A 13,571-nucleotide genomic window follows, 5' to 3' on the forward strand; every position below is an offset into this window, starting at 1 on the left:
TTAATTAAAAAAGATTCATTATTTATCTGACATTCAAATATCACAGGGCGTCCTGTATTTTATCTGGCAACCTTAGAGCAAGGAATCCAGCCCATGGTTCCCTGGCTAAACTGTGCACCCCGGCTCATGGCTGGGTCCTCTGGGAGAAAAAGGCTCATTTTCTTTCTGGCTGGTGTTTGGCCCAAGCCTGATGTTGACAACCTCTCACTAATCTCTCCCTCACAGGGCCTCACCCAGCCTTCATGTGGACTCTGGGAGGTAGGCACTTACTACCATCCCCATTTTACAGATGAAAACACTGAGCCCAGAGAAGTGAATGTATTTGCCCTGGTCACGCAGTGAAGGTGTGTCTGGCCCTGTAGTCCAGTGGCCAACGGATCTCAGAGACAAAAGAAATAATGATAAACAGGTCTGATCTGTGAGCACTTCTGTTGCCAGACTCCACATTAAGAATTTCCCTTGAGGACTTCCCTGGTGGCGCAGTGGTTAAGAATCCACCTGCCAATGCAGGGGACACGGGTTCGATCCCTGGTCTGGGAAGATCCCACATGCTGCGGAGCAACGAAACCCGTGTGCCACAACTACTGAGCCCGTGTGCTACAACTACTGAAGCCTGCGCACCTAGAGCCCGTGCTCCACAACAAAAGAAGCGACCGCAATGAGAAGCCCGTGAACCACAACGAAGAGTAGCCCCTGCTCGCCGCAACTAGAGAAAGACTGCGTCAGCAACGAAAACCCAATGCAGCCAAAAAAAAAAAAAAAAAGAATTTCCCTTGTTCTCACATCATTTAATTAACGTCCTAAAGTATGGACTGTGAGCCCATTTTACGGAGGAGGGAACTGAGGCCCAAAAGAGGGGCTGTCACACGAGGTGGAGCCAGAATGTGAACCCAGTTCAGCACAGGAGGCTAATCTTCCCCTGTCAGTTTAGGGTGGTGGGAGGGTAGGAAGGAGAAAGGAAGAAGGCCAGCAGGGGCGGGCATGGCCTCGGATCATCACCGTCACCTGGGCCCCTCTCTATCTGAAGTCCCTGCCAAGGGGCGTGGGGAGGCGGCCAGGGGAGGGCTCTGCTCAGCGCAGCCTCCCCCTCCCCCAGCTCAGAGAGCTGAGCACAGAAGGACAGAGGGACAGAGGCCCCCAGAAATGTTGTTCCCTGGATGCAGGTCCCGGGCCCTGTCCTCCCTCTGCTTCTGCGTCCTGGTCCTGGCCTGTGTCGTGGGTGAGGAGGAGTAGGTGGGCGGGTGTGGGGACCCCGATGCAGCATGGGGTGTGAGTGTGACCGGCTGTGAGGCGTGCAGATGTGCGTGTGTGTCTGGGGGTGTGTGTCACGGGCGGCCATGAGTGAACAGTGTACACGGGGTTGGTACAGATGACAGTGATCGTGAATATGCATTTGTGCGTGTGTCAGCAGACGAGTATGCAGTCATGGTAAACATGTTCAGTCTGTGAACATGCATTTGTATGCTTGTGCGCACATGTGTGTCTTTAGGGGGTATTTATGCAAAAGATTTGACAGTCTGGGCATGTGGAAGGGAGTCTGTGTGTACTGGTGTGTGAGTATGTCTGGGTTCTGCACATGTATTTAAATTGTGTGTATATATATATATGCAGTGCATCCGGTGTGCAGGAAACCGGTGCAAGTGCCTTCTACATGTTAACCCCTAACTCTCACAATAACCCTATAAGCCAGGACTTGTCATTATCCCATTCTACAGAAGAGGAAACTGAGTCTTGAAGAGGTTAAGTCATTGACCAAGGGCACACCACAGGTCACATGGGTGCCTCTGTACACATGTGTACCCGTGTACCCGTGTGATGGCTGGTCTCTGTAGGTGAGGCTTTGCCCAGGTGCATGGGTGCTGGACAGACAGGTGTGTGTGATTCCTGGCAGAACCCCTGGCCCACCAGCCTGACATATGGCCTTGCCAACCTCCATCCCCGGGGACATCCTTCACTGCCTGCGGAGGTTGTTCAAAACGTGCGGGAGTCACAGGAGAACGGAGGGGGCGGCAAGATCAGGAAGTGAGGGAGGCATCAGGAGCGGGGCAGGGGGCAGAGAGGCGGCGTTACAGACTGAGGGAGGAAACCCCAGGCAGACGCAGGGGTGACGGGGCTCCCGGGCACAGATGGTGAAAGGAGATGACCGCTGGCTGAGGGGGGGCGAGGGGCAAGAGGGACATAGAAGGCGATGAGAGGACTGGCAAGGGGTCACCAGGAGCCACGGTGACGGTGAGCATGGAGGGAAAAGGAGATGGAAGGGTTCTGGGGTCCCAGCCGTCCCAAGTTGCCCTCTGATCCCATCTAGCATGTCAGCAAGAAGGGCCTGGGGGAACCTCGAGCCCCCCGCCAGAGCCGGCCAGTAGTTCCTGGAGCCTGGTTCCGGGCAAGATGAAGGAGTGGATGGAGTCGCTCGTGACCAGAACAAGAGAGAGCTGGCAGTGGTTCTGGTGCGTGTGCACAGAACGGGGCTGGGGGCCTGAGTCTGAGGGAGGAGGGGCAGGGCCGGAACTCATGGGTTCCCAGGGAGCAGGACAGGGCGGGGGCAGGGCTGTGACCCCTGGGTCCCAGAGGGGTAGAGGGTAAGAGGTGAGAGCAGGGACTCCTGGGTCAGAGGGAGGAAGGGGTCAATGGGGCAGAAGTCTCGGGGGGTAGCTGGACTCTCCACTGTGATGTCCACAGGGGCCCCAGGGCCTTCCAGGGCTTTGTGCAGACCTTCTATGATGACCACCTGGGGGACCTGGGTTCCCACACCCAGGCCTGGCTCCACAGCTCCAAGGACAGCCTCCTGAACAAGGCCTACAACCTGTGTCCCCAGCTGCTCTGCAGGGACAGCTACTGGGATTAAAGTGTTCACAGCCTCTGCAATAAAGAAGTTCTCCTCTGTCCCTGTCCCAGTCCCTCCCGGATGCTGCCAGAGATAACCCCACCCCATCTGCCCCCCGGAGGTTAAGGAGTAGAGGAAGTGACAACACGAAGTGACACACGTGGCAGGGGAGCGACAGTTGGGGCGGGGGAAGGAGTGGGGGCCGGTGGGGGGGGAATGACCCTGCTCCCCCAGTGCTGAGACCCACCACTGCAGGCTTGTGGGCGGCGCGGAAGACTTCAGGCTTCTCAGTTTGGGGTGGAGGGTGAAGGCTGGAGACCAGGCAGGGTTAACAAGCCCCCCCAGCGGCCCCTCCTTCAGCGCTCTGCGTTCACCTCGCACGGGATGGAGACCCCAGGCCTCATGCCCGGCGGGCAGCCAGAGCCCCCATCGCCTCCACGCTCCCCACCCGGCCTGTCTCTCTCAGCGGTGACTCTTCAGAGTGGAGGTTTCCTGTGGCTTGACCTCAGGGATGTCACTGCCCTCTCTGCCCGCAGCCTCCCCCCCACCCCCCACAAGCCGTTCTGTTGGCCAGGACTTTGGCCTAGGCGTTGAGGTCGGGGTGGTGGCTGTGAAGGGGTGGACCTCAAGCGCTATAAAGCCTTTCTCTGCCTGATTGGAGCTGGTGAGGACAGCCTGCCAGAGTCCGGTAAGAGAGGGACATGGCGGGTGGGGGACTGCAGGAGGTGGCCAAGATTGTTAGAGCAGAAACTGCGAGAGTCAAGATATTAGATTCCAGTGATAGAATCATGGAATTTAGAGTATTCCCTGCCAGTCCAGCAGTGAGGACTCGGGGCTTTCACTTCTGCGGCCGGGTTTCAATTCCTGGTCGGGGAACTAAGATCCTGCAAGAGCACAGGGCTGCCAAAAAAAAAAAAAAAATTAAGATGTTACAATCAGCCATCGGGAGTAGCATCAGAGAATGTTAGGAAGTGAGGCCCAGGCCAACCAAGTCAAGCCATTAGGGGTTTGACTCAGGTGGGGGGGAGGGGGAGAGGGGGTCCCAGGCTGGTATCCCTGAGCGCAGGGGACCTTAGGATTAGACACCTCCTGTGGCCCTGTCCCACACCCTCCTCAGCATTCCAGGTCTCCTGACACCATGGGCACCCGATACTTCCTGGCTCTGTTTCTCATCCTCCTGGTGTTGGGATTCGGTGAGTGTGGTCAGTAGGAGAGGAGGGGCTATGAGGGGAGGGATGAGCCCCAAGCATCTTCCCAGCCCAATTCTTGTCTGGCCCTGCCCCTGCCCATTCCTCTCCTTCCCCGCCTCATTCTCCCGCTGCTGCAGGCCCCTCAGCTCCCCTAACTCACTCTCCTCCTGCAGAGGTCCAGGGTGACCCTGTGCCCCAGCAGGAAGAGACTGCCAGCCCTGCCATGCTCACCAAGGTGCAGGAATCACTCTTAGGTTACTGGGATCTAGCCAAGGCAGCTGCCCACAACCTGTACAAGAAGACATACTTGCCCGCCATGGATGAGAAAATCAGGTATCACCCGCCTCCCACCCCCACCCCAGGAACAGGGACTCCCAGCCCCCAGCCCCTTCTCCCTCAGACTCAGGAGTCCAGGTTCAAACCTGGACCTGGTATCTCAAGGCCCAGAGATCTCAGCTCCCAGCCCCTAGTCCCAGTAGAACCTGGGATTCTGAGTTGCCAGCCCTGTCCTACTTAGGGATCCAGGAGTTTGGGTTCTAGCCACGTTTTCCCACAGGACACATGATTCTGGGCCCCAGCCCCTCCTCCCTCAGACCCAGGAGTCCCAGCCCCCAGCCCCTCCTCCTCAGCCCTTCTGTCCTTTCTCCCCAGGGACATATACAGCAAAAGCACGGCAGCTGTGACCACCTATGCAGGGATTTTTACTGACCAGGTCATTTCTCTGCTGAAGGGAGAACATTAACAGCTGGGCCCCCAGTCTCGGGGGGAGTCCAGAACCCAGCAACCCCTTGGGTCCCCTGATCTATACCCCATCCCACTTCCTAGCAACTCTCAGCGTCCTGCTCCCAACTCTAGCCTGACTTCTTATCAATAATAAAAAAAAAAAGCCAAGTTTATTCTTCTGGATATGGTTGCTTTTCTGAGACCTCAAGGTCAAGATGGAGGATCTGATGGTGTCCAGCCAACATTTATTGAGTGTCTATTCTATGTATATCGCCCTAACCTGGTCAATGGGAATAAAGAGGTGAATAATAATAATGAATAATCATAACAACAATAATTGGAGACTGCCTTTCACCAAGGTCTGGCTTTCTCTTCTTTTTTTTTTTTGGCCACACTATGTGGCATGCGTGGTCATTCCCTGACCAGGGATCGAACCCATGCCCCCTGAAGTGGAAGCACAGAGTCTTAACCACTGGACCACCAGGGAACTCCTGGCTTTCTCATTTATAAAATGATAAATGGATATAGCTAATCTGCAGTGGACTCTGGCCATGTCCGGGTCCTGGGCTGACACTTTGAATGTGCCATCGCAGTGAGGTGTCCAGTGGCCCTGTGGCAGAGGGGAGAGCGGTGCCCATGAGTCATTGCTGAGCGTGGCAAGGCAGCGCCCAGGTTGGCTGAGACCCGAGAGGACAGAACTGTAAACGCTGTGCTCTGTGCCACTTCCTATACATTTGTCCCACGTGTATTTATTGAGACAAAACCAGGTGCTGGAGACACAGCAGGGAAAAGACCTGCCCTCACGTGGCCCCCGCAAAAACGTACTGATTGGGTCCTGACCCAGTTTCACACGTTTTTTGTTTGTTTTAATTTATTTTTGCCCGCGTTGGGTCTTCGTTGTGCGTGGGCTTTCTCTAGTTGTGGTGAGCAGGGGCTACTCTTCACTGCGGAGCACAGGCTCTAGGTGTGCAGGCTTCAGTAGTTGTGGCTCGTGGGCTCTAGAGCGCAGGCTCAGCAGGTGTGGCGCACGGGCTTAGCTGCTCCGCAGCATGTGGGATCTTCCTGGACCAGGGCTTGAACCCGTGTCCCCTGCATTGGCGGGCGGATTCCCAACCACTGCGTCACCAGGGAAGTCCATCACTTGGTTTTATTGATTACCGTTTTGTGGTATGCTTTTTAGCTGTTCTCTTCTTATTAGCAATAGTAATAACACTTCCTGAGCTCCTACTCAGGGCCAGGAGCTCTGATCCATCCTGAGCCACACATAGAGAGGCTGAGGGGGTGGAAGGCAGAGGATGAACAAGAGGACCCATGGATAAGATAACTTGAGACAGCAATGCAGGCCATGAAGAAAAGGAGAGGAAGTGAGTTCAAGGTCTGGGGGTGGCCACCTTGGGTTGGGGCACAGGGAGAGCCCTCTAGAGGACCCAGCTGGGCTGGTCACAGGGCATGCGTCACAATGCAGTGTGGTAAGGACTACTGTTGATGGCAAGGAGGGGGAGGGGAGTACTCACTTGGCTCCCAGGTCTGAGCAGATGGAAGAGGGTATCTGGGCAGTGGGGGATTACAGGCCAAAAGCACAGGGTGCAAATAAGAGCAGAGGCCCTGCAGTCTGAGAAAGGACAGTGCTGGGGCACATGGTTAGATGGGCTAAGAGCCTGGACTCCTGCATCTGGAGGGAGTAGAGAGTGGTCCTGGGCCGCCAAGTCCTATGGGTGGGGCTATTGGCCTCTGAGGATGCGGGGCCTCTATTCTCCTAACAGACTTGGCATTAACTTCCAGCCAGCCTTTTCAGTACTCTTGGGGCAGTTTTCCCAGGTTCTGGGGCTGGGCAGCTGTGAATCTAGCAGAAAACAGGGGCCTTGGGGAAGGGTTGTGAGAAATGCCCCCAAGTCCCCAGGGCCTGGGAAGAGCTGAGGTTGCCAAGCCCAATGGGTGATGGGGAGGGGGGAACCCTGGAGGAACAATCCCTGCTCTGTCCACTTGTTTCCCACAGACTCAAGCCAAACCAAACCACTGCCCAGGCCAGTTCTGCTTCCAACCAATCCTGGTGTACCTCCCAGACTCCGCCTTCCTTTCTCAGGCTCCCAACCCCAGTCCCACTCCCTTCAGGACCCCAGGAGTCCAGGCCCCAAGACTCCTCCTCCCCCAGAACTCAGGACCTCCAATCCATTCTCCTCAGGACCCAGAAGTTCAGGTCCCCAGCCCCCTTAGAACCTGAAATCCCAGCCTCTGGTTGGTGTTGGGCGTCCCCTAGTGGAGCACAGTGTGGGTCTGGCCTGTGATTCACTTAACAGTTAGTAGGAATGGAAGAATTTACTTGGTCACTCAGCAGACATAGGGGAGGGCTTTACAAGGGCCCCATCTGAGGTCACAGTCTAGCTAAGAGCCTCTAGTGTTCCAACAGATCAGGACTCTGCGGTATATGAGACAGGACGTTAGGGGACCTAGAGCTGAGAGCAGAGATGGGGTAACAATGAAACCGGAGAAGATGAGCTTCAAAGCCCCTCACCTGCCTGGGCTTTCTGTGGTTCTCTATTTATATGTGTACGTGTAATTTTGTACTTTTAAAAAAGAAGCCCACAAAAATCTCAATCTTCCCATCTTCTGGGGGACTTCATCAGTATGTTCATTTCATCCCTAGACTTGAAGACTGGGTCTACAATTTCACAGAACCGTTATTACTGTCATTGTTGTCTGTAAGAGAAGGGGACCGGGCAAGTTTTCTTTTAAAAAAAAATTAATTAACTAGGCTGCGTTGGGTCTTCGTTGCTGTGCGAGGGCTTTCTTCGTTGGGGTGGGTGGGCTTCTCACTGCGGTGGCTTCTCTTGCTGCAGAGCACCAGCTCTAGGTGCGGGGCTTACAGGAGTATGGAGTTTGCGGGTTCTAGAGCACAGGCTCAGTAGTTGCGGCACGCGGGCTTAGTTGCTCCGCAGCACTTGGGATCTTCCTGGACCAGGGCTTGAACCTGTGTCCCCTGCATTCGTAGGCGGATTCTTAACTACTGCGCCACCAGCGTAGTCCCGAGAAGTTCTCCAAGGTTTCTTCTTGTCCTTGTGTTGGTTCACAGAGGTAATTCATTCATCTTCCCCACTCAAAGTTTCATCCTTTCACTCGGCAATCATGCCCTGGGACAGTGCTGGAGACACACCCATCTCTGTCAGTGATGACACAAAGTGGGCAGGGAGGGGGTGGGGAGTCCAGGGATCTAGGAGGACTGGGAGGCGGTGCCCCGCCCAGTCTGGGGGCCAGGGAGGAGGGATAATACTATTGAGCTGAGACCGCGAGGAAAGTGGAGGATTATCAATAGACAGTAAAATGATAAATAAATAATTAAAATATCTCTATGCAAAGCCTGCTCTCCTTTTCAGATAATATGTAAAGTTCATAATAAAAGTGCGTGATACTGATCACTTAGCCCCACACGGAGAACCCGGGCCAGGTGTTTTATATTCTTGATTTCACTGGGTCTTCCCAATAACCCGACGGGGCAAAGGCGGAGAGGAATAGCGGGTACCATTATAATGCCTAGCTTATAAAAGAGGAAGAAAATGAAGCCCAAAGAGATAGGTCACTTGTCCGGGATCATTTAGTCGGTCAGTAGCACAACCAGGGTCTGAACCCAGGTCAGACTTCCACCCAATTCATTGGTGAAGGTTTAAAAGCCGCTGAGTCTTCTGTCCTCTCTGGGCCTCCATAATTCCTTCTCCGGGCCAAGGGTCTTTCAACACGTGTCCAAGCCCGGAGCTGTAGGAAGATAGCTAATGAAAAAGTACGGAGTTCTTAGAGCCCTTGAAGCCGAGGCCATAGCCGCGAGGTTTACTAGAAAGCGGACCGCTGAGGGAACGCGCATGCGCATTAAACTAGGTGGCCCGAAAGCTTAGGGAGGGGCTGACAAGGTCCGATTTGGAAGTGTGGTGGCGTGAGAACACTGAAGTAGTAACTAAATGCACAGAACTATAACCTAGGGAGACTTGTCGGAGGAAAGGGCTGTGTTACGAAGACGGGTCTGAAAGCGAAGCCACCGACCAAAGATCCTGCCCTCCGAGTCTTGGGTGCGGAGGCCAGGAAGGTTCCTTTAACGCAGGAGGGGCGTGGTTCAAGTGGAGCGTCTCTAAGAGTTACGGTGGCCGGGAAAGCTCAAGAACTTGGAACTTAAAGAATAGGCGGGGCAAAGTGGACAGGATGACCCAGGAGGCTCGTATAACTGGAAGAAGCGGGTTATTCGTGGGGGCAGAAAGAACGCAGGCTGTGGGAAGCGCACATGTTGGCCAAGAAAGCCCTGGGAGTTCGGGGCATGCAGTGTGTCTACTACGCGAAAACAAACAGGCTGCGACGCGACGGAGAGTACGGTGGCCTGCTTGGTCTTTTCATAGACTTTAGCGGCTCCTGAGAGGCGTGGCTGAGGCGCTCTTGCGGGTTACGGTGGCCGGCAGGTCGGGGAAAGCGTGAAATCTCGCGCGATCGCGCTGGAGCCGTCGGGGACGGGGCGGGGCTGGCGGCGGGGGCGGGGACCCGGAGCGGGAAGATGGCGGCCGCGCAGGAGGCGGACGGGGCCGGCAGCGCCGTAGTGGCGGCCGGGGGAGGCAGCTCCGGTCAGGTACGGAGGCCGAGAGGGGCCTGAGGGGCTCTTCCCCACCCGGGGGGCCTCCCACGGGGCGTGTCCTGCCTCTTTTCACAGAATCCTGTGCACTGGGGGCTCCTTGCCCATAGGGACCTTGAATACCGGGCCCAGGTGGGGCCGGGCAGCCCGGGAGGCTGGACAGTGTAGGGAGCGGGGCCCTGTTGCGCGCCGGGTCCCCTGCATGCTCGCGCCGGGCGGCCACCAGGCTCGTTGCTCGAGCTGAGGACACAGTGGCGCGGAGGGGCGCAGACTTGTACCCAAACGCCCTGGGTTCTCGACTCCGTGATTCCAGGCTGCAGGACAGTTCCTAGAATGGGCTGACGTTCACGGGGTGCTCTAGGTGTGGGCAATGATTGATTGATTGGGAGTTTTCTAACTCTGGGGAAGTCAAGTAATCATCGTGGGTAAGGGCACGCGCTGTGGAGGCTGACAGACCCATTTTATAGTCAGGAATCCAAGGAACAGACAGAGGCGCCTACAGAAGGTCACCCAGGTTAGATCTGGGATCCATTCCCTGTAGAACTTACCAGCCATTGCTGAAGCAAGGTGGTCGGGACTGAGATGGGTTTATTTTCAGCATAAACTAGTCCTACGCCGGAATTCGTCCTGGTACTGATGACTTCTGACCCATTGCCACTTGAACTAAACTGAGGCTGCAGAACATACTAGTTCAGGCAGCCACCCTTCAGACGTTTAGAGAATCGATGGAGTGACAGGGAGGTGCTGTCGACCCACCCACTGGGATGTCACTGACACGTGGGAGGCAGCACAGGGGAGAAGAGTGCAGGTTGGGAGGGGAAAACGAAACTGAAGCTGACACTCTGTGACCTTGGAAAGTTCCTTTCCCCCTTCATTTCTCCAGTGGTAAATGGAGGGATTGGATAGGAGGGCCAGCCCTGTGATGGACCATGAAGATAGCTCCAGCCATGTCCCTTCATCAGTGGAGTGAGAGAGAAGACTGGTGTGTAAACAAAGAATTATAATCCTGGATGACAAGGATGGTGACAAAAAGTCTGTGTCAGAAACTGAGGGAGCCCAGAGGAGGAGCAAATAATATCACCTGGGGAGGACACTAGTGTGAGATTTGTGTGACAGAGCCAGCATCCCTGGTCTGGATCTTTTCAGCATCTTCAGCCAGGGCCTGGCCCTGGGGGCAGCCCTAGGAAATGTTCGTCTCAATCTTTAGGGGCTTCCCAGTCTCGCTGAAAGAAGGTCTTTTCCCCCTCTGAGTTTCTGTTGATTATTGGGTGGGGGGTGATCGGAGAGACTAGGGCTCAGGGTGCCCCGATTGCCCTGAGCTTACAGAGGACCCCTCCCCCACAAGATCTCCTCTTGTCCCACTTCTGCTGAAAATCTTTCAAGACTTACTCCTTTGCTTTCAGGATTAAGTACAAATTCTTTGGTAGATCAAGGCTTTGCATGATCTGCCCTTTTTCCTCAGACTGGGCTAGGATTTCTCAACCTCAGCACTATTGACATTTGGGGGTGGATAATTCGTGGTAGGGGGCCGCCTTGTGCATTGTAGGATGTTTAGCAGCACCGCTGGCCACGCTAGATATCAGTAGCACACACATCTCCTTCCCCAGTTGTGACAACTAAAAATGTCTCCAGATGTTGCTAAATGTCCCCTGGGGGGCAGAATTTTCCCTGCTTGAGTCACTGGACAAGAGGAGCGTCAGCCACCGTGAAGCTCTTTTATTTCCAGGAGTGTGCCTTGCGCTCTCTCTGCACCTCGTAGCCTTTGCACATGTTTCTCTTTACTTGCCTGATCCTTATTAGTCCTGTGCATCTCAGGTGTTCTCTCCCCTAGGAAGCCTCTCTGACCCTCTCAGACTGGGTCAGGGCTCCGACAGTCCCTGGGCTCCTCTGTCCCAGCCCTGCCCACTCTGGGTTGTCACTGTCTGTCTCCTCCAGTGGACTGGGAGCCCCTGGAGGGTAGAGCAGGAACTGTCTTGGTCACCACTGTGTGCCCAGCGCTTCCCAGCTCAGGACCAGGCACAGAGCAAGCCCTCAGCGTTAGTGGAATGAATGGGTCTTGAGGCAGAGGCTGGGCTGAGGTGGAATTCCCATGGTGGATCCAGGCAGTCAGGGAGGATGCCCTGACTTCCTCCCAGCCCCGGCCCAGTCTCATGGCCTCAGCTGCTTCCTGGGCCCCTTAGTGGGTGTTCTGGGGATTGTGTGTGAGAGTGGGCTCATGGGTGCAAGAGCAGGAACTGCTTCTTAGTCACTGCAGTGTCCGCAGCCACCGCTGCCCTCTCCTGGCTCATGCGCAGACCCTCAGCAATCTCCTGCCCCAGCCAGCCTGCTCCTCCTTCAGGCAGGGACTCAGACACCAGGCCCACAGCTCTGGTAATCATTGCTTCAGCTAACGTGGTTGGGTCCCCACTACATGCTAGTCCCCATGCTGATGCTATGGCTATGAACAAAACAGAGGCCCTGCCCTCTTGGAGCCCATGTATTTGTTGAGGGCTGGGAGTGGGGTGTGGGGTGGGGTTGGGGACAGGAACAGTGAACAAGGTAAATAAGAAAAGTATACAGCGGTTCGGATGGTGCTAAGTGCCATGGGCAGAACTAAAGGTGGGGAGGAGCATAGGAAGAGAGGGGTGGGTAGGAGGTTGCCATTTAAATACAGTGGTCTGGGAAGGGCTTTCTGAGGAGGTGACATTTGAACAAAGACCTAAAGGAGATGAGGGAGGGAGTCACACATATGGTGGGGGAAAGCCTTTCAGGTAAAGAGAGCAGCCAGTGCAAAGGCCCTGAGGTGGAACAGATGTGATGAGGGAGCAGCAGGGAGGCTGATGTGGCTGGAACTGGTGACTGAGGGGAGAGGGGTGAGAGCAGATGGGCACAGAGGATCATGCCCGGCCTCAGAGGCCATGGTGACAACTTTGCCTGTACTCTGAGGGAAGCCACAGGAGAGTTACCTTTTTATTGAAGTGTAATTTAGATGCCATAACATTCACCTGTTGTCAGTGTGGAGTTCAGTGGCTTTCAGCACATTTATGCAGTTGTGCAGTACAGTCACCACCACCGTGTGGTCTGAGAACACTCCCATCCCTGCAAAACACTCCCTTGTTCCCTTTTGCACTTTCTCTGCCCCCAGCAGTGTCCCTTTTTATTGCTCAGTAGTATTCCATTGTGCAGATCCATCACCGGTCATTCATCGAAAGACTTTTGGGTTGTTTCTGGCTTTACAAGTAACACTGCTATGAACATTTGCGTATACGCTTTTGTGTGGACGCAGAGTTCTCGTTTCTCGGAGGCAGAGACCTCGGAGTGGGATTGCTGGTTCGGATGGCAGGGGCACATTTAGCTTTTTAAGTAGCTGCGTATTTTTCAAAGCAGCAGCTCCATTTCTCCCGCCAGCAGTGTACAGCTCTTTCAGTTTCTCCACGTCCTCGCCAGCACTTGTGATTGTCCATCTTTTTGATTACGGGCATCCTAGTGAAGTGGCACCTTTGCATTTGGCTTTCCTTTGCATTTCCCTGGGAGGGTTTCCAGCCAGCTTGTCCACCATTGCAGGTAAGAGAACAGACCTGGGAGCCAGCCAGATGTGGGTTCAAATCCTCGCCCGGCCTCAAGCTTCCTTTTCTTGATCCAGAATCAGCTCAGACCTGCTGCAAACCCTTGCTTGCCCCCCCCCACCCAGTGCTCCCATGAGCGAGGCCAGCCCTGAACAAGGGGGCCCTATGCCTATTCGACCTCGCCCGCCCCTCAGCCAAACCTTTGCCCACACCTCTTCTCTCCCTTAGACACCCTTCACCCAAATGTCAAAGACAGCTCCTCGGGAGGCCTCCCTAACCACCCGGTCACCCCCTCTGCTTGTTTCCCCTGGAACACTTTCCTGTTTACCTTTGTTAATTATCCTGTTTACTGTTCTGCCGGCACCTTTCCCTCTAGACCCTGAGCTCTGGGAGGGCAGAGACCCCAGAGCTGTGTGGCTACCACTGACCCTGCTGCCCAGCACGGGCCTGGCGCACAGTAGGTACTCGGGAGTTACTTTTATCGACACACAGAAGAAATCTGTTCTACCCTAAATGTACTGGTATGATCACAGCCTGGCCCTTGGGTCAGAGAGCTGAAGAGCCAGAGAGGGAAGTGACACACCCAAGCTCTCACAGCCAGGGGCCATGGGACCGGTCCACAGCCCAGGTCTGTCAGACCCCAGAGCCCCACCTTTTACCACAGTGCTCTTCTGCACTTGGGAGAT

The 13,571-nt window shown here is 55.1% G+C and overlaps 3 protein-coding genes across 4 annotated transcripts in view; all 3 read left to right on the top strand.

Moving 5' to 3' along the window:
• The first annotated feature begins 769 nt into the window (after positions 1 to 769).
• APOC4 (apolipoprotein C4) lies at positions 770 to 3,250 on the top strand. The gene is made up of 3 exons (XM_004271357.3): positions 770 to 1,219; positions 2,306 to 2,447; positions 2,680 to 3,250. The coding sequence occupies exons 1-3, from the start codon at positions 982 to 984 to the stop codon at positions 2,843 to 2,845; spliced, it is 546 nt and encodes a 181-aa protein (XP_004271405.2). The 5' UTR covers positions 770 to 981; the 3' UTR covers positions 2,846 to 3,250.
• A 124-nt stretch (positions 3,251 to 3,374) lies between these two features.
• APOC2 (apolipoprotein C2) lies at positions 3,375 to 4,997 on the top strand. The gene is made up of 4 exons (XM_004271186.4): positions 3,375 to 3,512; positions 3,942 to 4,017; positions 4,188 to 4,347; positions 4,666 to 4,997. The coding sequence occupies exons 2-4, from the start codon at positions 3,963 to 3,965 to the stop codon at positions 4,754 to 4,756; spliced, it is 306 nt and encodes a 101-aa protein (XP_004271234.1). The 5' UTR covers positions 3,375 to 3,512; positions 3,942 to 3,962; the 3' UTR covers positions 4,757 to 4,997.
• A 3,910-nt stretch (positions 4,998 to 8,907) lies between these two features.
• Positions 8,908 to 13,571, top strand: part of CLPTM1 (CLPTM1 regulator of GABA type A receptor forward trafficking) — a 28,602-nt gene continuing 23,938 nt past the window's right edge. Inside the window, exon 1 of one of the 2 annotated variants that reach the window (XM_033430754.2) lies at positions 8,908 to 9,084. In XM_033430754.2, coding sequence (XP_033286645.1) covers positions 8,923 to 9,084 — 162 coding nt within the window. In that variant the 5' untranslated portion in view covers positions 8,908 to 8,922. Of the gene's footprint in view, positions 9,085 to 9,217; positions 9,338 to 13,571 lie in introns of those variants that run through there. The other variant, XM_004271185.4, reaches the window with a different exon arrangement.

Source organism: Orcinus orca, chromosome 20, assembly GCF_937001465.1.
Source record: "Orcinus orca chromosome 20, mOrcOrc1.1, whole genome shotgun sequence".
Classification (NCBI taxonomy): domain Eukaryota; kingdom Metazoa; phylum Chordata; class Mammalia; order Artiodactyla; family Delphinidae; genus Orcinus; species Orcinus orca.